Source organism: Marmota marmota, unplaced genomic scaffold, assembly GCF_001458135.2.
Source record: "Marmota marmota marmota unplaced genomic scaffold, marMar, whole genome shotgun sequence".
In the NCBI taxonomy this organism is placed as follows: Eukaryota; Metazoa; Chordata; class Mammalia; order Rodentia; family Sciuridae; genus Marmota; species Marmota marmota.
Window position 1 is genome coordinate 17,451,432 of NW_025999880.1, and position 21,560 is coordinate 17,472,991.

At 38.4% G+C, this 21,560-nt stretch overlaps 2 protein-coding genes across 2 annotated transcripts in view; both read left to right on the forward strand.

Moving 5' to 3' along the window:
* The window catches only part of LOC107150787 (keratin-associated protein 3-2), a 9,982-nt gene extending 3,561 nt beyond the window's left edge, over window positions 1–6,421 (forward strand). The window contains exon 2 of the mRNA XM_015495907.2: window positions 6,390–6,421. The gene's annotated coding sequence lies outside the window, so the exon portion shown is untranslated. The remainder of the gene's footprint in view (window positions 1–6,389) is intronic.
* Window positions 2,857–8,606, forward strand: Krt40 (keratin 40). Its single transcript, XM_048787441.1, has 7 exons — window positions 2,857–3,288; window positions 4,014–4,096; window positions 4,359–4,515; window positions 5,775–5,936; window positions 6,015–6,140; window positions 7,532–7,752; window positions 8,476–8,606. The coding sequence occupies exons 1-7, from the start codon at window positions 2,857–2,859 to the stop codon at window positions 8,573–8,575; spliced, it is 1,281 nt and encodes a 426-aa protein (XP_048643398.1). The 3' UTR covers window positions 8,576–8,606.
* Window positions 8,607–21,560: the final 12,954 nt, after the last annotated feature.

The following is a 21,560-nucleotide window of genomic DNA, read 5'->3' on the forward strand; positions in this document are numbered from 1 at the left end:
AGTATATATATATATATATATATATATATATATATATAGATATAGATAGATATAGATAGATATATATAGATATAGATAGATATAGATATATATATATCTCAAAACAGAAGCCTCCATTAAGCTAAGTGGATATATTTTTAGCCAACATTTATTAATCTATTATATCCCACATATATTATGTCCCAGGCTTAGGACAAAAAGGCAAATAAGATACACCTGTCTTAAAAGAAAACTTGTTTAAAAAAAATGCATCAGGATTTTAAAAAGTAACATGACTACTGCTATAGTAGAGGCCTGTGCAGAGTGATCTGGGGACAGCCCCCGGCTCACCAGGCAGCACCTCAGCTGAGCCTTGACATGCATGTTCATCCAGGAAACTGACAGCAGGAGAAAAGTGCCTACAAGCCTGAAGAGTGGCTGGAGCTTAGGTTCGTGAGATGGTCAGGAAATGAGCCTGGAGAGGTCAATTGGCCCCACGTTAAGGAAAGTCCTATTTGCTGAGATAGAAAGTTTTGACCTCCTAGGCCGAGAGTAACCAAAACTAGATTTGTATTTTAGAATAACGATTCTGGTAGTTGGTGGTGTTCTGAGATGAGAGCCTATTACAAAATGAAATAACCATTTCTTTTTATCATGACCTTTCATGGCTTCTACTTATCTTCCTCTATTCCCAGTGTTCTCCTCCTCCAAGGGAGTTACACTCTAGAAACGAATCCTGGCCAATTTCCACTTTGCAAGATGAGCCTGCCACTATTGATCATTAATTAATTAATTAAATTAATCAAGACCAAAATAAATAGTCCTACTCTGTTTTTATACACATACAACAACCAGTAACCACATTTTCTAATTAGAAGTTAGCTCGACAAAGGGAAATATTTCTTATTTTTGCCTGAAGTTATTTTAAAATAATACTTCACATATGATGGACAGCCAATACATGGGCTCTCTTCAAAGGTATTTTTCTTTTGACTCATTAGGTTATTATACAATTATTATTTTCTTTCAGAGATTTGTGATTTTCAAATGTTTTTGAATCCTCAAACTCACATCCTTTACAGAACAACATGAATATACCATGAGGCCCTGTAAAAACTTTAGCATGTGTTGAAATGTAAAGAAAGTCACTACATTCAAACCCATCTCTGCTCAATTCTAAGAGACTAGTTTAAGCTACCTATGTATGTTCATTTGCTTTCATTGCTTCATTTCCAGTAGTGGCTACAGAGAAATAGTGCTCAGAGTTAGGGTGAAAATTAAATTTATTTTGGCTCATAAATAAATTAACTTAACTTTAATAAATAATTTAACTTTGTCAGATTAATGGGGTTTTTCTTATCCCTTGTATAAAAGTCTTAGAGCCAAGTGTGATGGTGCATTCTTGTAATCCCAGTGGCTCAGGAAGCTGAGGCAGGAAGATTACAAGTTTGACAGCCTCAGCAATTTAAGAAAGGCCTTAAGCAACTTAGTGAGACCATGTCTCAAAATAAAAATTGTTAGAAAGGGCTAGGGATATGGCTCAATGGTAGTTAAATGCCCCTGGGTTCACTCCCCAATACCACATACAAAAAAAAAGTCTTAGAGATTCCAGAGGCAATTTTCCCTGTGGACTTTTGAAAATGAAATAAATCCACAACTGAAGCCAAGCAAAGTGAAATCAATTATGCTTTACGAAGATGAAATTCAAGAAAGAATGCAAAAAAATTGACATCTCAAGTCTCCCTACTGCCTAATCCCTCTGGATCAGAGATTTTATCCAATAGAATTGCTAGTTTGAGGAATTTTATCTAATTTACAGATTTCATTCCTAAGTTCCAGTATTTTTAATTTTCATAAAATTGAGGCCTTCATGTGTAAAGAAAACAGACTCCACATCTCAGCACATAAGACTTCTGTGATTTCCTTATCTCTGCTTGGAAGTATAAGCAGTGAGGTTTTCCCAGGGCACCAAAAGATGGTAACTTAGAATTTATGTTTCACTCTTGATAGAAACGCAGGTAAGGGCTGGGGTAATGGCTCAGTGATAGAGCACGTGCTTAGCACAAGCGAGTCCCTGGGTTTGATCCCCAGCCCCAAAGAAAGAAAGAAACACAGTAAAAATTAGTATAACCCATCTAAAAATGAGATGTAGGATATCGGGAGAAGGCAAGTTTCGGGAAATCAAAGATTTATCAAGACTACATGTCTTGATAACAATTTGTTCCCCTTAGTTATATAAAGTGACATTTCAATTTTCATACACAGAGTTGTGGTTCACACACACACACACGAAATCCAGTACATACCTTGCTCTTCTACCATGTAAAGGACACACTTTATGATCACAAAAAGCATTTCAAGGTAACTGGTAAGAGTGATCATCTTCATGGTGGTAGCACAAATAAATGTCATTTGGTGAGTTATAATATAGATTTTAAAAGTAAACACCAGCAATCAATGCACAGATCAAAATCTGTGGGAATATTATTTTCCTTATTGGAAACAAGTTGTATCTCTAATTACTGATTGGCCAAATTTTCTTTCTTTTTTGTTCCTTATTCTGTCAAAAGAACAATGCCTCCTATATCCATTTACTGAAATAAGTATTTTATCCTAGCAGCACGTGGGGTAAGTCCTGATTTAGTAACCTAAGCTTATCCCTCTTTTATGAGGCATAAAACTCTTCCTCAGTAAATAAACAGCATAATGAAACGTTAGTATGAAAACTGACACCAACAGTGATAAAGAAAACATCCGGTGCGGTCAGTAAATACCCATTTGGTGGGGACTCTATAAAGGCCTCGGGAGGGAAGGAGATGTTTGGAGTCAAGGACACCAGAGTATTGCAACCCATCTTTGTTCTTCACTTCTGAAAGGATGACCTCCGATGGATCTGAAGGTTCCCCCAAGTGCTGCTCTTCTGAGTCCTGTGGCCGGGCTTCCAGCTGTGCATCTGCTTCCCCCTGTGTCCCCATTGCCACTGCTGGGGCTACATCCAGATGTCAGACGCCAGGCTTCCTGTCCAGGTCTCACCTGCCCATCGGTTGCTATTTGGCTGGGAGTTGTAGCAGCCCGTGCCTGGTGGGGAACTGTGCTTGGTGTGAGGACGGGGTGTTCAACAGCAATGAGAAGGAGACGATGCAGTTCCTGAACGACAGACTTGCCAACTACCTGGAGAAGGTTCGCAGCCTGGAGGAGACCAACGCGGAGCTGGAATGCAGGATCCTAGAACAGTGCGAGCCAGATACGCCCCTGGTGTGCCCGGACTATCAGTGTTACTTCAACACCATTGAAGACCTCCAACAGAAGGTTTGGTGTCGCAAATCTCTCATGCTCCATCTTTCCAGACTCTTCTTTGCTGTATCCCTGCACTAGAAGAGGCTGTTTTATGGAAGTCAACCAAGGGAAGGCAGAATTCCAAGAGCTAATGGAGTACAGAGACCAGGGCACTGGACTAAGTCAGTACACCTAGGTTCCAGCCCCGGTGGGGTCACCAAAATTGAGTGACTATTTTTTAAAAAAAAAAGTCACATCTGTAGACTTGACCTTTATCATCTATAGGATGGGGGGAGAATGCAGTATATCTAAAATCACTTCTGTCTATAACACGGTACAACGGACACTGTGTATGTATATTCTTTTTCACACAGATGTCGAATGATGTCACCTAGTTGAATTTCATCTAGCAATCATTTTCTTCTTTTACAGATGAATTTCTACCATCAAGGATGGGGATAGAGTCATGATACAAACTACTAATAAAAAAAAAACTAAGTTTTCAACTAGCAAGGAATATTGCAGAAAGTCTTAGATCATTTAAAAAATAAAACTTTGTATTTCTATATTTTGTTGCTAAATTGGCACTGAGGTTTTTTTTTTCTCCACAAAGTCACATGGCTAATAAGAAAAGCAGGCCAATCAATCGGATACCTTCTTACAAAGACTTTTATAAGATAATGAAAGGCATGATTGTTAAAGGAGGAGATACGCAGGTTTCAAAGAAGCATTTACTTACATAACAACTTACTTCTCAGATCTTATGCACAAAGGCGGAGAATTCTCGACTTGCCGTACAGCTTGACAACTGCAAACTGGCCACTGATGATTTTAGGTCAAAGTAAGTGGAATTTTAATTTGATAATAATAGAAAGATCTCCCTCCCCACCTGCCTTCTACCTCTATCTAGCTCTCCCCCAAAATGTTTTCTGCATAATATTTTTAAGCTGAGAATGCTTTAAAATCTTGAACGTACCATTATTTGGGATGTGAAGGATGTAATGGCGTGTGACTCCCGGGTCCCCTGCCTCACTCACTGGTGTACCCAACACTGTTCAGTGCATAGCAAGGTAAGTGCTCATGTTTTTCTCTTGCTATAACAGGTATGAGAGTGAGCTGTCTCTTCGCCAGCTGGTAGAGACGGACATCAGTGGCCTGCGTGGAATCCTGAATGAGCTGAACCTGTGCAAATCTGATCTGGAGGCCCATGTGGAGTCTTTGAAGGAAGACCTCCTTTGCCTTAAGAAAAGTCACGAAGAGGTGAGAAAATGGTTTAACTTTGTTACTCTGAGTCCTTCAGTGATATGGCTGAAGGACTCAGAGTAACAAAGTTAAACTGATAAGTTTCGTGTATCTGAATTATTTTAGTTTATTATTTATTTATTTATTTTTGGTACGAGGGGCACTGAACCACGGAACCACATCCCCAGCCCTTTTTTAAATATTTTACTTAGAGACAGGGTCTCCCTCGATAAGTTGCTGAGGCTGACTTTGAACTTGTGATCCACCTGCCTCAGCCTCTCGAGCCACTGGGATTACAGGCATGCACTAACGCACCCAGCTTTATGTATCTAAGTTGAACTTGGGCAGATGTTGCTTAAACTGGACTAAAGCTCCTTGAGGCTCTCTCATATGCATCTGATCATTCCAGGTCTGAATGTAGATGTGCATCACTACATGCAGCATGACCCCTGGCCAGTTCCAGAGATAAAGACCAACTCCTCCTCTCCATTGCTTTTCTGGAGAGAGTGAATAACCCCAACCCCACAAGTGGCTCTCCTTAGCAGCTAGATGCCACCCCTAACTCCAATCCACTTGGTATGAAAATTGGGCTGATAATAGACTGTGAAGTCCCATTCTGAAAAGGGGATCAAGAGACATGCAATATTTGGACCCGTGTTTTTCAATATTCTGTGTTTTAAAACTTTTTTAAATTATAAAATAAATTATAAAAGAGTATGTTACCTCATATTGATGAAGTTTAAAAATGAAAAACTGATGTAACAAAATATATTTTCTCTTTGAACACTGCTTAGTGATTAAGAACTAACCCTTATTGAGGGGCTGGGGTTGTGGCTTAGGATAGAGTGCTCGCCTGGCACTGAGAGACCCTGGGTTCGATCCTCAGCACCACATACAAAAATAAACAAGTGAAATAAAGGTGTTGTATCCAACTACAACTAAAAAATAAATATTAAGAAAATTTTTAAAAAAAGAAGAACTAACCCTTATTGAGACCTTTCTATGTGCCAGGATTTTTAGAAGTTATTTATATGTACTTTAACTCTTCCATATCTCACAATAACCCTCTGGAAAGGAGATAATTGTTACAGCTATTTTATAGATGAAGAAACAGAGGTACTTATAAGCAAAAAGAGAGTCAGCCCAGGCAACCCGATTCAAAAGCCCACACCTTCATCCACAAAAGCAAAAACCGAAATGGGATGGCATTAGTTGTCCAATTAGTTTTTTCCTCCCCCACCACTCCATGACATCCTTTATTCCACCTCTGCTTTCAGGAGGTCAACCTGCTTCGAGGACAGCTCGGAGACCGACTCAGTGTGGAGCTGGACACTGCCCCCACCGTCGACCTCAACAGGGTCCTGGATGAGATGCGAAGTCAGTATGAAACGGTGCTGGCCAACAACCGCAGAGACGCGGAAGAATGGTTCTCCGTTCAGGTCAGCACCCACAGCAGTACAGGGTCAGCTTCCAGAGCTGTGCCTTGCTGGAGTTCTCTAACCCGCCCTGTGTTTCAGACAGAAGAGCTGAATCAGCAGCAGCAGTCCAGCGTGGAGCAGCTGCAGGGCTGCCAGACAGAGATACTGGAGCTGAAACGCATGACCAACACCCTGGAAATTGAGCTGCAAGCCCAGCAAAACCTGGTGCGTAAGGCAAACACAGGGTCAGTTTTGCCCTAAGAAATTATGTCCTCTACCCAACCCCAGGGAGAGACAAACAGTGTGTGGGGCAGTCTGGATCTCCAATTTACAAGGATAGCATTTCCTCGCCTTTCCTAAGTACCACTGTCAACCCAGTTGGAAGCAAAGGTGACATGTCATCAGCTTGTATTGCCCCACTAATGTACCTGCCCTTCCCTTCTGGGCCTGTGCACAATCCTACAGCACCTCGAGAGATAGGAAGAGAAGGGAGTCAGGGCAGAGTGAGCAATTAACCAATTAAGCCTGAAAATGGACAATGGATTTTTACTCTTTTAATCAAGGACAATTCTTCAGGCTCTCCACCACATCTAAAACAAAGAATAGTTTTCTAACTTTTCATCCTACAACTATGGCAAAGTTTCCTGGGATCCACACCTCAACTTGACCCTTTGCTGCACCCCGCCCCACCTCACCCAAGCCACAAGAATACCACGCAGTCAAGGTCACATGCACCAGTTCCAGTCAAGTACCAACCACAGTGTGTGCTACATTAAGCCCCAAGAGAATGCCTACGTGGATAATAGCAGGCATTCATTTGATGACAGACACAGTGCGGCTTACACCTCACCATAATGTTATAGGACCATAATGTTAGATTTCACTAACCCAATCTCAGATGAGGAAAACTGAGGCTCAAATTAAAAAATTTGCAGAAGTTTCTGCAATTCTTTTTTTTTTTAAACCAGCAATTGAACCCAGGGGTCCTTAATCATTGACCCACATCCCCAGTCATTGTTTATATTTTATTTAGAGACAGGGTCTTGCTAAGTTGCTTAGGGCCTTGGCTACATTTCTGAGGCTGATCTCAATTTGCAATCCTCCTGCCTCAGCCTCCCAAGCTGCTGGGATTACAGGCATGTGTGAGTTCCTGCACTTCCACTTCTAAGAGGAAGCTAAATCCAAGGGTTTCAAACCCAGAGCCTCTTCTCTTGTAACCACATTATACCATCCCTCCCTGCCAGGAGTCCAAACTCAAGGTTTTCCTCCCAAATCCTGGCAATCTTCCTTAAGCTACACAAGGAAGTCCAAGGTGGCAGTAGTCATAGAGGTAGAATTCATAGCTGATGATTCTACAGGCCCTAGGTACTTCTACAGGTTCCAGGTACTGTTCTAAGTGCTCTCCACATATTATCTCATGTAATCCTCACAACCTTCCCATGAGGTAGGAACTTCACATTCCCCATTTTAGACAGAATGAAACTTAGGCTCCACGAAGCTGACGAATTTTCCTAAAGTCATAAAACTAGAAGAGGGCATAGCAAGGACTTGAAAACAGTGCCCCTGGCCCCAGAGACTGTAGACAGGATCCTCTTGACAATATTTTCCTTCTGCAGACAGAATCTCTGGAATGCACTGTGGCAGAAACCGAGGCCCAGTACAGCAGCCAGCTGGCCCAGATGCAAGGCCTGATTGATACCGTGGAGAACCAGCTGGCAGAGATTCGCTGCGACCTCGAGCGGCAGAACCAGGAGTACGAGGTGCTGCTGGACACGAAGGCCAGGCTGGAGTGCGAGATCAACACATACCGGGGCCTGCTGGACAGCGAGGACAGCAGGCAAGTTCCACAGTCACTCATGAAATCGCCCTGAGTCACAAAGAGGCCAAAATAGACAATCCTGTTTCCCCCAAGGTCAGGCCAAGGTCAAACCTCCTTAATCTATTAAGGGTTCTTTTTTTGAGGGGGGGCAGGGATAACGAGGGATTGAACTCAGGGGCACTCAACCACTGAGCCACATCCCCATCCCTATTTGTATTTTATTTAGAGACAGGGTCTCACTGAGTTGCTTAGCACCTCGCTTTTGCTAAAGCTGGCTTTGAACTCACAATCCTTCTGCATCAGCCTCAAGAGCCCAGAGCCACTGGGATTACAGGCATGCACCACGGGGCCAGCCAAGGGTTCTTTAAAGAGTGAGGAAAAGTGCCTGAAGCTAAGCACATGACAGTGGATATGTCCTAAAACATTTTGATGTTCTAAAGCAGGATAAATTTTATATATGACATTTCATGCTGGGGGTATTACTTTGCCCGTTTTCCACTAAAGGGAAATCTGGAACATGCATTCGAAGACATTTGCAAAATAAAGAAAATATATTAAATACTATTCAACAGCCACTGCTGTGGTGAAGGTGAAGTACCATTCTGGGTCTTGCCATGAAACAGGTTTAAGCCGTAAGGAATTTTCTACAGAATGTAATTCATGGGGCAAAATGTAACATGTCTAAGTTACATTGTACCAAGATTTCCTTGTTAAGCCCAGTTTAAAATTGATTTTCCCCAGGCTGGCCTGTAACCCCTGTTCTACAATATCCACTGCAAACAACACTTGTGAGCCGTGCTCAGCATATCTCATTTGTACAGTTGAAAACTGTTGTGTTTGAACGTTAAACACCCAACATGGTAGATGGAAGAATGGAAGCCAGCAGTGTCTGAGGAAGGAGATGGGCCATCCAGACCAGAAACACAAGGTCAGAAGGCTCCCAAATCCTCTGAGCAGCGTTGGTGTAAATTTTATCATTTCCTCTCCTTTAAGTGATTTGTGGTATTCTTAGAGCTCATAAAGCTTTCTTGCTAATCTCCAAATAAAATGTGTCTCATTCCTTTAACATGTAAGTACTTGAAAACAGCCCCCTGGCCTGAGAGACTGCTGACAGAAGTTTCTGCAATTCTTTTCTTCTTCTTTTTTTTTTAAACCAGCAATTGAACCCAGGGGTCCTTAAGTACAGTTGGGTGGCTTGTTGCCATGGATATAATAGCCACTAGATGGCAAGAGAATTGTCTAAACCCAGTACTGTGGTTTGAATTTGCATAAAACCAGGCTGAAAATATGTTTAACTCTGTCAAATACAAATAGATTAATCAATGTGAAGTATTGCATGTCCTCAAAGACAGTTGTATGTCTCTGTCTCAGAGGGAATTTAGAAATAAAATATAATAAATTACATTTATTTTATTTTTAGTTGTAAAAGTACTAGGTTCTCCTTTTTTTAATTTGGCATATTAAGCTGGATGCAGTGGTGCACACCTGTAATCCCAGGGGCCCTGGAGGCTGAGGCAGGAGAATCTCAAGTTCAAAACCCAGCCTCAGAAACTTAGTGAGGCCCTAAGTAACTCAGCAAGACCCCTTCTCTAAATAAAAAATGTAAAAGAGGGTTGGGGATGTGGCTCAGTAATTAAGCACCCCTGGGTTCAATCCCCAGTATCAAAAAAAAAAATTTTTGGCAGGGCATATTAATGGGTAAAACATTCACAATTCCATTCCCTAAACATCCATTGTCAATATTTTGGGGAACTTCAAGTCCATCCTTATAATTGGTTTTTCCACTTAGTTGTAATCTTATTTACATATGCATACATTTTTTCACTTATGTTATCTAAGTATTTTTCAATCCTAATAAAAAAATAAAATTGTCTTGAGGCCATCATTTTGGTAGGCATATAACATACCATACAGTACACTGCTGTGTTATTGGACATTTAGGTTTTAAGAATAATTATTCTCATACATTTAAAAAGCAAAGACGAGAATTTTCACTTCCAGAAAGATGAAGTAGATACACATACATTTCTTTAGTCCTCTTCCTGAATACAATAAAAAAAACCCTCAACAATACATATAAAACAATTATAAGAAGAACTCTGGAAAGTGGATAATATTGAGGTTCAAGGAACCACACTTATGATGTGATCCCTGGATTTCCTTCCTCTTCTATCCCAAAGTGGGAGCTACAGAGACCAACCACCCAGAACCACCAAAAGGTACAGATGAAGAGAAAAAAAAATGCCCAAGAAGAGCTTTCTCTCACTAGCTAAAGAACCAGAAAAGAGGTCACCTAGCAAGGCAGAAAAACTTTAGATAATTGCCACTCTACCCAACCAAATACCACACACTGCCCCCACCAAAAAAAAAATCATTTTGCAACCCCCACCAGGAAAGGCCAAGGAAGAAGTGTAGGTTTCCATCCTTACCAGGCTGTAGCAGGGCACCCAAACTCCTCCACTAGAGTGGAGACAGAGAAGGCTGAGTGGAGAGATTCAGGACTTTCACTCCCACTACAAGATTCTGAGACCCACTGCCACCAAGGTATAGTGGAGACTCTCTGGGGACCTTGGACTTAATACCACCTCGAAGCAGTGAGGCACTTCTCCCCACTGAGTGATGTCAAAGGAGGCCTATTGGAAAGTCACAGTAACAAGGCCACACCATGCAGTATCAGCGGAAGCCACATCTAAAGCAGTAATGAAACACCCTGTCCAGCCCATCCAGGAATATTATCCAGGGAGACCAGGTGAGGAGCCTGAAGTCTATACCTCCCAGCAATAGTGCAGAGCACTCCCCTTGGATGTCAAAGGAGGTGAAGTGGAGGACCTGGACTTCTACTCCCATCTGCCAGTGTGAAGCAGCATCCACCTTCCCTTACCAAAGCAATGTCAGCGAGACCTGCTGCAACAGAAGACCGAAAGAGTCTCAAAACCTGACACCGCAATATGCAGGTTTCTATCAAAAATCACTCTTCATACTAGGAATCAGGAAACTTAGCTTAAAAAGGAAAAATAAAAATGATCAATAGAGTCCAACACCAGGATGACAAGATGTTAGAATTATCTGGCAAGAATGTTTAAATAGCCATCATAAAAATACTTCAATAAGTAATACTTCAATGAACTTTTGTAGCAAATGAAAAAGTAGAAAATTCTCAGCAAAGAGGTAGAAGATATAAAGAGCCAAATGGAAGTTTCTTAACTGAAAAATATCATAAAACCCAGTCAATGGACTCAAGAGCAGAATGAAAATATCAGTGGGGTAAAAATATCAGTGAACTTTATAATAGAATAATAGATATCATCCAATCTGAAAAACAGAGATAAAACAGTCTGAAAAAAAAAAACCTGAAGCATCTCAGGCAACTCCGGCTATATCTTAAGATCTTACATTCATGTCATCAGAAACTTTAAGAGGAGGAAAAAGAGAGTAAAGCACAAAATGGATTAGAAGAAATAAAGCCTAAAATTTTTCTAAATTTGACAAAAGGCAAAAACCTACAGATGCAAGAAACTAAGCCAACCTCCAAAAGGAGAAATCCACACCAAGATATACCAGGACAATTTTCTGAAAACTAAAGCTAATTAGAAAAAAAAAATCCTGAAAGGAGTAAGAGAGAAATGACAACTTACCATAGAAGGTAACAAGTTAAATGATGGCAGATTTGTCACCATAATCCTAGAAACCAATAGGATGGGCCACAACATTATTCAAGTGCTGAAAGAAAAGCCCTCTGAAAACATCCTTCAGAAAAGAATGATAAAAAAGATATTCTCAGGTGAAGAAAAGTCACAGGGAGCTGCCACCAGCAGACCCACCCTGAAAGAATAAATAAAAAGAGTCCTCTGGACACAAATGCAATGATGAAATAAAGAATATTAGAATATTAGGAGAAAAAATAACAATTAAAATATGAATAATATAAATACATCTTCTTCTCTTCTGAGGTTTATAAATTGTGTTTCATAGTTGAGGCAAAAGTATAGCACCTGAAATGGTTCTCAATATATGTATAGAAAAATGTTAAGATGTTTGTATTAAAATGGGGTACAGTAAAAGGGATAAGGTTTCTGCATTTAAACTGATAAAAATACCAACAATAGTGCACTGTGATAAGTTATTCGTATATCTTATATTATCTAGAGCAACTACTTAAAAACTCTATTCAAAGAGATATGCTCAAAAATACTGTAGATAAATCAAACTGGAATCCTAAAACATTCAACCCCAAGGGTAGGCAGAAAAAAGAAAACAGAGAAACAGAAACAAAAATGTAAGCATAAGCCCTAAATAACAGAGATTACAATAAATAGAAATGGCCTAAATACATCAATTAGAAGGCAGAGATTGGCAGAATAGATGAAAAAGCATGACCAAACTGCATGAAACTTTGCACAAGAAACCCATTTCCAATGTAAAGATGCAGGTTAGAGGGAAAGCAAAGAGTTTGAAAAGCTACATAGTTGTTCACAATTAGCTTTATTCATAATAGAAGAGCCCCAAACTGGAAACAACTGAAATGTCCATTAGGCTGAGTGAAAAGGGGAAATCTTAAAGAGTCAATACAGTATGGTGCTATTTCTATAACATTCTCAAATGGCAAAATCATAGGGATGGAAATGAACTGGGTGTAGAATGAGAGAGGTCTTTGTACAACTGACTAGTTCCATATCTTGATTGCTGTGAAACCACATGAATCTACAAATATGAACACAATTATATAGAACTCAGCACACAGTGTTTCAATGTCAATCTTCTGATTTTACAATTGTGCTATAATTGAATAAGATTTAACTATTGGGAGAAACCAGGTACATGTGACATTTTGCTGTACCTTCTTTGCAACTTCTTATGAATCTTTATTTCAAAATTTAAAAGTTTTTTTTAAAAAATCAGTAGCAAACTAAAGAAAAATTCTCTTCATTTTTCTATTTCTATCCCCTGAGTACTCAGAAATAAAGCATCTAATAATAAGTTAATACAGTTTTAAAGCAAAGTTAAGCTTCAGACCTAAAATTGTTTGTTAGATATTTTTACATATCATTCCGTTGCTCTAAAAAGTTGTGAAAATACTCAAAATAAATTTTTTCCAGATAAATAAACCCGAGAAATACTGTTCAAACACTATTATTCCACTAATAATTAAATTGGGAAAAAATATGATAGTACAGTGCTACCAATAAAACCCAGTCACTTGAAAGGTTCCACCACATAAATCTCGCAGGCATCTCTGCCACCTGTTCTCTTTTTTAAAATTTTTTTATTTGTTCTTTTCAGATGTACACGATAGTAGAATGTATTTTGACATATCATACATATATGGACTTCCCATTTTTGTAGTTGTACATGATGTGGACTTACACTAAACATGTATTCATATATGAACATAGGAAAGTTGGGTCTGATTCATTCTACTATCTTTCCTATTCCCATCCTCCCTCTCTTCCCTTCATTCTCCCTTGTCTAATCCAGTGAATCTCTATTCTTCTCTCCTCCTCACTTATTTTGAGTTAGCATCCACATGTCAGAGAGAACATTCAGCCTTTGGTATTTGGGGATGGGCTTATTGCACTTAACATGATAGTCTTCAGCTCCATCCATATACCAGCAAATGCCACAATTTCATTCTTCTTTAGGCTGAGTAATATTTAATTGTGTATATCTGCCACATTTTTTATCCCACTGATCTGTTGATAGATACGTGGGTTGGTTCCATAGCTTGGCTATTGAGCTGCTATGAACATTGATGTGGTTGTGGCACTATAGTATGTTGATTTTAAATCCTTCAGGTAGAAACTGAGGAGTGGGATAACTGGGTCAAATGGTGGTTTAATTCCAAGTTTTCTAAGAAATTTCCATACTGCTTTTCAGAGTGGTTGTACCATTTTGCAGTCCCACTAGCAATTTATGAGTGTACCTTTTCCCCTACATCCTTGCCAACATTTATTTTTGCTTGTAGCCTTGATAATTGCCATTCTGACTGGAGTGAGATGAAATTTCAGTGTACTTTTAATTTGCATTTATCCAACTGATAGAGATGTTGAACATTTTTTTCATATATTTGTTGATCAATTGTATTTCTTCTTCTGTGAAGTATCTGTTCAGTTCCTTTGCCCATTTATTAATTGGGTTACTTTGTATTTTTGTTGTTAATTTTTTTGAGTTCTCTATATATCCTGGAGATTAATGCTCTATCTGAGGTACAGTCTACTCCTGCTCTCTGACTTTGTCATGGTTTATTTTGGTGTTAAGATTGTAGCAAAAGTATTTCTTTAACAGTTTTTCAGCACATATATCCATTTCCAATGAACTTTATTCAAGCTTCTTATCAAAAAATACCACAGCTACCATCCATTACGTATGATATTTTGCATAGTCAATTTATCTTTTTGTACATAGTCAGTCAGAATTATTTTCAGCCTAGGTTTATGTAAAGTCAAAGTGGAATCAAAATAGGAAAATTTCTTTAATATTAGATGACCACTTAGGGAGTTCTTATATTTCCTTACAGCTATCTTTGTGTAGTATTATAATAAAGATTACATTAAAGACAGGTTAATTCCAAATCTGACATGTTCTTGGGTTATGTACCCACTCTAATGATTTTAAGGTTCGGGGCAAAACTGTGTTGATCATACTTCACTTGGACAAGCCAAATGACCTTTCCTTTCTACCTTCCAGGAGTAATTTAAAACTTCTAAAATACTAAGGCCATTAGATATATTTCTACTTTAATAGTGATATAATGTGTTTTTATTTATATACCAATTAACATATGTTTCAAGTTTGGTTATTGGAAAACTATGGATCAAAATTATTATTGATATGAATCTACATCACTGTATACTATGTAGTGTTTTTTTACCTTTTTTATTGATGCATTATAATTATACTTAATAGTGGGATTCAATATGCCATATTCATTCATGCATATAACATAATGTGATCAATCTCATTCCCCATACTTTAGTTTTATCCAATCTACAACAAAGCGATTGATGATGATGGCAAACCAAGAATAAATTATAAGTAGAGCAAGAGTTTCAATCATTGAAAGCTTTCCAGGTTGCAGAAAATTCAATTTTTTCCATGTGGATATATGTAGTAGGCATTCCTCTGAGTTGTCAAGTGTTGAAATGGCAATTGCACTTCCTGGTAGAATAATGAGACCTCATTCAGTAGAATTTAGGAAAGTCCTAATCTTTGGTTAAGAATATAATATTTTCATGGCACTAATAATTCACCTAACAAGACGCCAATAATTTTAGCACTTGGTGTTATATAAAAATTATAATCACCACTCACAGCCAACAACAACAACAACAAAAGTGTTGTAGTCTAGGTTTTGTGTACAGCCCACCATGAGGACTCCCATGAGAAACAGGCCTTGAGCCTTACCTGCAAGAAGTATCCATGACTCATGGGACTCTTGCTCCTCATAGTGTGTATTCAGTATCGCCGTGTGCTACTTAACGACAGGAATACATTCTGAGTAATGCGTCATTAGGAGATTTTTGTCATTGCATGGACATCATAGAGGGTGCTTACACAAATTTAGAGGATATTGGGCAATCACTCAACATGGTCCCTTGATGCAATGAAGAGTTGCAGTCAATGCGAGATCTGAGGCTGCTTCCAATGCAGCACAGCATACTGTGTACAGTAAACTATTTTTTTTTTGTAAGTAGAAGAAGCATATTTTAAAATAATGATAAAATGTACAGCATAGTACATAAACCAGCAACAGCTGTTTATTATATTATACATAATTGTATGTAATATAATTTATAAGGCTAACAATGGAGTAGGTCTTTTACACTAGCATCATCAAAACACATGAGGAACACTCTGTGCTCTGACATTTCGAAGGCAGCAATGTCACTAGGCAATAGTGACATTTCAGCTCCAATATAATCTTGCAGGACCACCATCACACATTCAGTGCATCATTGGCTGAAATCTCCTTTTTTGCAGCACATGGCTTTATTTGCCATTCATGGAGCCCTTGCTGGACCTGTGGAGGCAGATTCCCTCTCTAACCCTCATCCCAAAAGCCCTCTTCCTCTGTTCTGCACAGCCCCTTTCCCAGAAGGCTCTGTCCAGGCCAAAGGCAGAGAGACACTTCACAGAAGAAGAAATACAGTGGATCAACAAATATATGAAAAAGTGTTGAACATCTCTAGCAATTAGAGAAATGTAAATCAAAACTACACTAAGATTTCATCTCACTCCTGTCAGAATGGCAATCATCAAGAATACAGGCAACAATAAAAGTTGGCAAGGATGTGGGGGAAAAGTACACTCATACATTGCAAGTGGGACTGCAAACTGGTGCAACCACTATGGAAAGCAGTATGGAGATTCCTCAGAAAACATGTAATGGAACCACCATTTGACCCAGCTATACCACTCCTCAGTTTATACCAAAAGGACTTAAAATCAGCATACTACAGTAATACAGCCACATCAATGTTTATAGCAGCTCAATTCACAATAACTAAACTATGCAACCAACCTCGGTGTCCTTCAATAGATGAATGGATAAAGAAAATGTGGAATATATATATTTTTCCAATGGAATATTACTCAGCTTTAAAGAAGAATGAAATTATGGCATTTGCCAGTAAATGGATGGAGTTGGAGAATATCATGCTGAGTGAAATAAGCTAATCCCAAAAAACCAAAGACCAAATGTTTTCTGTAATATACAGATGCTAAGTCACAATAAGGAGGGGGGCACTAGAGAAGAATAGTATTACCTTAGATTATGTAGAGGGAAGTGATGGGAGGGGAGGGGATGTAGGTATAAGACAGATAGTAGAGTGAAACAGACAATACTGTATGTATATATGTGACTGTGTGACCAATATGATTCTGCAACATGTACACTCAGAAAAATGAGAAATTATATCCCATCTATGTAGGATATATCCAAGTGCATAAATGCATTTTATTGTCATGTATAACTAACTAAAACAAATTTAAAAATTAAAAAAGATAAACCATATGCAATGGCCACAGGATAGCCAGATTGCCAAAAAATTAACAAATGATGGGGCTGGGGATGTGTCTCAAGTGGTAGCTCACTCACCTGGCGTGCACGCGGCACTGGGTTTGATCCTCAGCACCACATAAAAATAAAGATGTTGTGTCCGCCGAAAACTAAAAAATAAATATTAAAAAACTCTCTCTCCCTCTCTCTCTCTCTCTCTCTCTCTCTCTCTCTCTCTCTCTCTTTAAAAAAAATTAACAAATGAGTGGGCAGTGGAAAAATAAAGGTCACCCACTGCTCTATCAAAAAGTTAAGTAATGAAAAGAAGGCAAAAGCTGTCTTCATGCAGAAAGTGTTTCATAGTTATAGATAAGACATATTTTAGGGGAAAACATGCATATAGAGAAAGGAACATTGATCAAGAGTAAAGAAGAAATGAAAGAGGCAAGAAAAGGGGAATATGATTCATTAAACATACCAGCCACAGTGGTCCATGCCTATAATCCCAGGGACTCAGGAGGCTGAGGCAGGAGGATCACAAGTTCAAAACCAGCCTCAGCAATATAGTAAGGCTATAAGCAACTTAGCAAGAACCTGTCTCAAAAATAAAATATCAAAAGGGGAGGTGGGGCTGGGGATGTTGCTCAGTGGTTGGGTTCAATCCCCGGTATCAAATAAAAATAATAGTAATAATAATTCATGAATCATGGCCCTGAAGGAATCATAAGGAATCAAATCAATGGTACAAATAAAGAAGTTGGTAGCAAAAGAAAGAAACAACCTTACCTGTGAGATGCCAGAGGAGAAGGAAAGTGAAAAGATAGAAAGATACAGGAACATGAATGATTTTCAGTCTTTTTTTTTCCCCCTGATTCTGAAAATGATCCAATCAATTTCTGGAACACATAAAGGCATACAGAAGAAAATAGCTATCATTATTAATAACCATAAAATGTAAAACATTTGACTTTTAACATTATTACAAATATCCTTCCAGTCTTTTTTTATACATTTTTGAGATTATGAACTATTTCAAACACTATTACTTTATTGAGTCAAATTCGTCAATTTTTATGGTTCCTTTATTTTGAATTGCTATTGAAAAGATGTTCCTCTTTCTGCAATTTCAAGAGAATTCCACATTTTCTCTTAGCACATTCATGATTTTTCCATTTTTCATGACAATGTTTGATCAATTTAGAATTTAAGCATAGGAACAAAATAGTGAAGCTTCACGTAGCTACACTGTTGCATTAGATCTTAATTTTAAGGTTAACTATACTTTATTAAGGTTTAATTTTTATACAATAAAATGCATCAATTGAAAGTACACAGTCCTGTGAGGTTTGAAGCCCACCCGCACTCCTATAATCATCACACAGATCAAAGCAGAATAGAAGGTCAAGATGTAGAACATCAGCCTTCAACCTTCCTTCATGCTCTTTCCAGTCAACCCACCTCCCGCACTGTTCTGATGCCCAACACTGCAGACAAGTCTTCCTGCCCTTGAGGTTGGTGTAAGCGAAGACCACACTGTTTGTATTTCCTGTGCCTGGCTTCTCTAGCTCAGTACATTCCTGAGATTCTTCCATGCTGTTGTGAGCAGCAGTGGCTCATTCTTTATTGTTGTTGAGTACTAGTCCACACTAAATAAATATGTCACAGCTTGTTGATCCACTGTCCTGTTTATAAGCATTTGGGTTAGCTCCATGTTGGTGCTATTAAGAATGTAGTTGCCATAAGAATTCTTGTATGAGTCTTTGGGGTAAGAATATACTCATTACTTTTGGCCAGATACCTGGGAATGAAATTGCTGGGTCCTGGGAAGAGTCCTCTGTTGTCAGGTGTGTGTGTTCAGATAGACAGATAGATAGAAAATGTATATATATTATATATAAATATTTATAAATTTAGTCCTTGCTTTTACTTCTAAAGAGATTAAAACTCTCAATATAAATATACTGAGAAGCTCAGAAGAGATTTAAATCAATTTTTATATAATAACTTTATTATATTCTATGTTAATATAGAGAGAAAGAATACTTTCACCCAATCTATGCCTTGCCTTTTTGCTTTCTTAGCTACTCATTTTGACCAGCAAAAGTTTTTCATTTTGATGACGTCCAATCTGTTTTTAACAGTGTCCTCCATATGCTAAGAAATCTTTGCCTAGTGCAAGGTTATAAATACAGTCTTCTATACTTTCTTATAAAAACTTTAAACTTGCAAACTTCACACATAAGTGATCCATCTCGAATTAGAAGAATTATTAAATAGTGGTGAGGTCGAGATCAAGATGTGATTTTTCCTATGCGATCAATCACCTATTTGATTCAGCAACATTTGTTGAAAAGGCTTTCTCATTCTCATGGACTTGCTTTGAGAACTTGTCAAAAATCAACTCACCCAATGTATACACACCTAGAATCCCAGCTACTCAGAAGGCTAAAGCTGGAGGATCAACAAGTTTGAGGTCAAGGCAAATGAGACCCTGTCTCAAAATTTTTAAAATAAAATAAAATAAAAAGGACTGGGAATGTCACTCAGTGGTAGACACTTGCCTAACTTGCCCTAGGCTCATTCTCACTGCCAAAAAAAAAAAAAAAAATCCACTAGACCCTATATTCTTTCTCTTTGATCTATTTGCCAATATTTATGTCTATATCGCACTGTCTTAATTATAGTAACATTATAGTAATTGCATGAATTTATGCACAAGCAATACATTTGTTACCAAACTTTGATTTTTCCCAAACATTTTGATTGTTGACGACCTTTTATTTTTCTCTAATGTGAAAGGTGTAAAATAAAATAATACCTCCGTATAGTTTAAATTCACATCTTCCTTCCTACAAGTGACATTAAGCACTATTTCTTATTTTAAGTGTCTTTTGTATTTTCTTTCTGGTCACTCTCTGTAATATCATTGCAAATATTCTTTCCCGGGTTTTCATCTTGTGTTCTAATTTTATCGATTGTGTTCAATCAATATTATTTTATGTAGTCACATTTGTCCAGTTTTTATGATTTCTTACTTTTGAGTCAATTTTGAAAAGTCTGACTGCAAAATTATAAAATAATTATCCTGTGTTTTCTCTGAACACATTCATTTTTTCACATCTGAGTCTTGGATCCACCTGGAATTTGTCCTGCTATGAGGCATGAGGTGTTATTCCTACATTCCCTGCACCCTGGAGAGTGGTGTGGAATCATCCCCAGAACACAGATGAAGGTCTACATTTTCCCCTTTGTTTATAAGTGTTCTGTTTATCACATACTAAATCCCAACCTGTTTGGGAGTCTTTTTCTAGACTTCTAAGTCTATTCTTTTGGTCTGGTCTGTCCAACAATTTATGCATCAATATCGTACTATCTTAGTTATCGAAGTTTCAAAATATATGTTAATATTTTGAAAGGACTATTTTTTCAGAATTTTCCTAATTATTCATATTTTTCAGTTTTCCTCATAAAATTTCAGAATGATCTTGTCTAGTTGAAAAAAAATGACATCTATTTTGGGAAGATCTTAATACATTACTGAGACTGAAGTTAACATAGAGACAATTGATATTTTTATAATGATGAATACTGTATTTCCATTTTAGAACATGATGTATCTTTCCATTTATTCTAGGTTTCTGTCCTTCAGTCTATGTTAACATAGTATTTACATAAATCTTATACCTTTCTAACTAAATTTATTCCTACATATTTCATATGTGTGGATGCTATTGAAAATTAGGGGGCTACATGGCAAAGAGGAAATAAAGTTGCTAATCAGTGGACAACAGAGGAAGATTGGACTGGACTATCTGGGTGGCCCCATGTGGTCACAGGGGTCCTTAAATGTGTAAGAGGGAAGCAGAAGTGTCTGAATGATGTGATGTGAGAAGGACTGGAGGAGTCCTGACTGGCTTTGGAGATGGAAGTGGGTCACAAGCCAAAGATGTTGTGTACAGTTTCCATCACTGTCCAAAAAAACACTGGAGATAAACAATTCATAAGAAGGAAAAGCCTATTTTTGGCTCATGGTTTCAGTCTATGGTCAACCGGCTCCATTGCTTTGGGACCCACGGTGAGGTAGTACATCGTGGTGGGAGAATCTGGCCGAGGAAACTACTTGTCTCATAGCAGCCAGGAGGCAAAAAAAGAGGGAGAGGATGAGGCTGGGTCCCAATATCCTTTCCAATGGATGCCCCCAGTGACCTAGCTTTTTCTCAGGAGGCCCCACCTCTTACAGGTGCCATCCTGAGTCACTATTGGAAAGGCCTTCTGACTGCATATTCATAAAATAATTATCTTGCATTTTCTCTGAACACATTTATGATTCATTTTTTTCGTATCTGAATCACCTCCCACTAGCACCAAAGGCTGACCTTTGGAAGACACCTGTCTGAACCCCAGCAGACATGGGCAGCCTCTAGAAGCTGAAAAAGACAAGAGAAGGATTCTCCCCTCCAGCCCCCATAAAGGTTCAGAATCAAGTAACTTTTTAAAGAAAATACTCAGAAAGAACACGTATACCTCCCTACAGATCATATTTAAACATCAAACATAAACCAACAGCAGTGATAATTGTAAGATAATGGTATACCCCAGCAAACACTGAGCACTAAAAGTGCTATAAAGTGTGGGCTTTGGATAATCAAAAAGTAATTAGTCTCTTCCAAGAAATATCTTGTTAACATTCAAACTCTACCTAGAAAGCTAAAACACTAATTTGCCAATGACCTTTAAAAATAGCCTGATTTAAAGGCTGGCCATGTCACTCAGTGATCAAGTGCTTGCTTGGTATGTGCGAGTCTCTGGGTTCAATCCCCAGCACTGAAAG

What these genes read in the sequence shown, in the direction of transcription:
- Krt40 (XM_048787441.1), top strand. Translation starts at nt 2,857, where the DNA reads ATGACCTCCGATGGATCTGAAGGTTCCCCCAAGTGCTGCTCTTCTGAG. An exon ending in ACTGATGATTTTAGGTCAAA is followed by an intron (nt 4,097 to 4,358) that starts GTAAGTGGAATT and finishes TTGCTATAACAG; the next exon opens with GTATGAGAGTGAGCTGTCTC. An exon ending in AAGAATGGTTCTCCGTTCAG is followed by an intron (nt 5,937 to 6,014) that starts GTCAGCACCCAC and finishes CCTGTGTTTCAG; the next exon opens with ACAGAAGAGCTGAATCAGCA.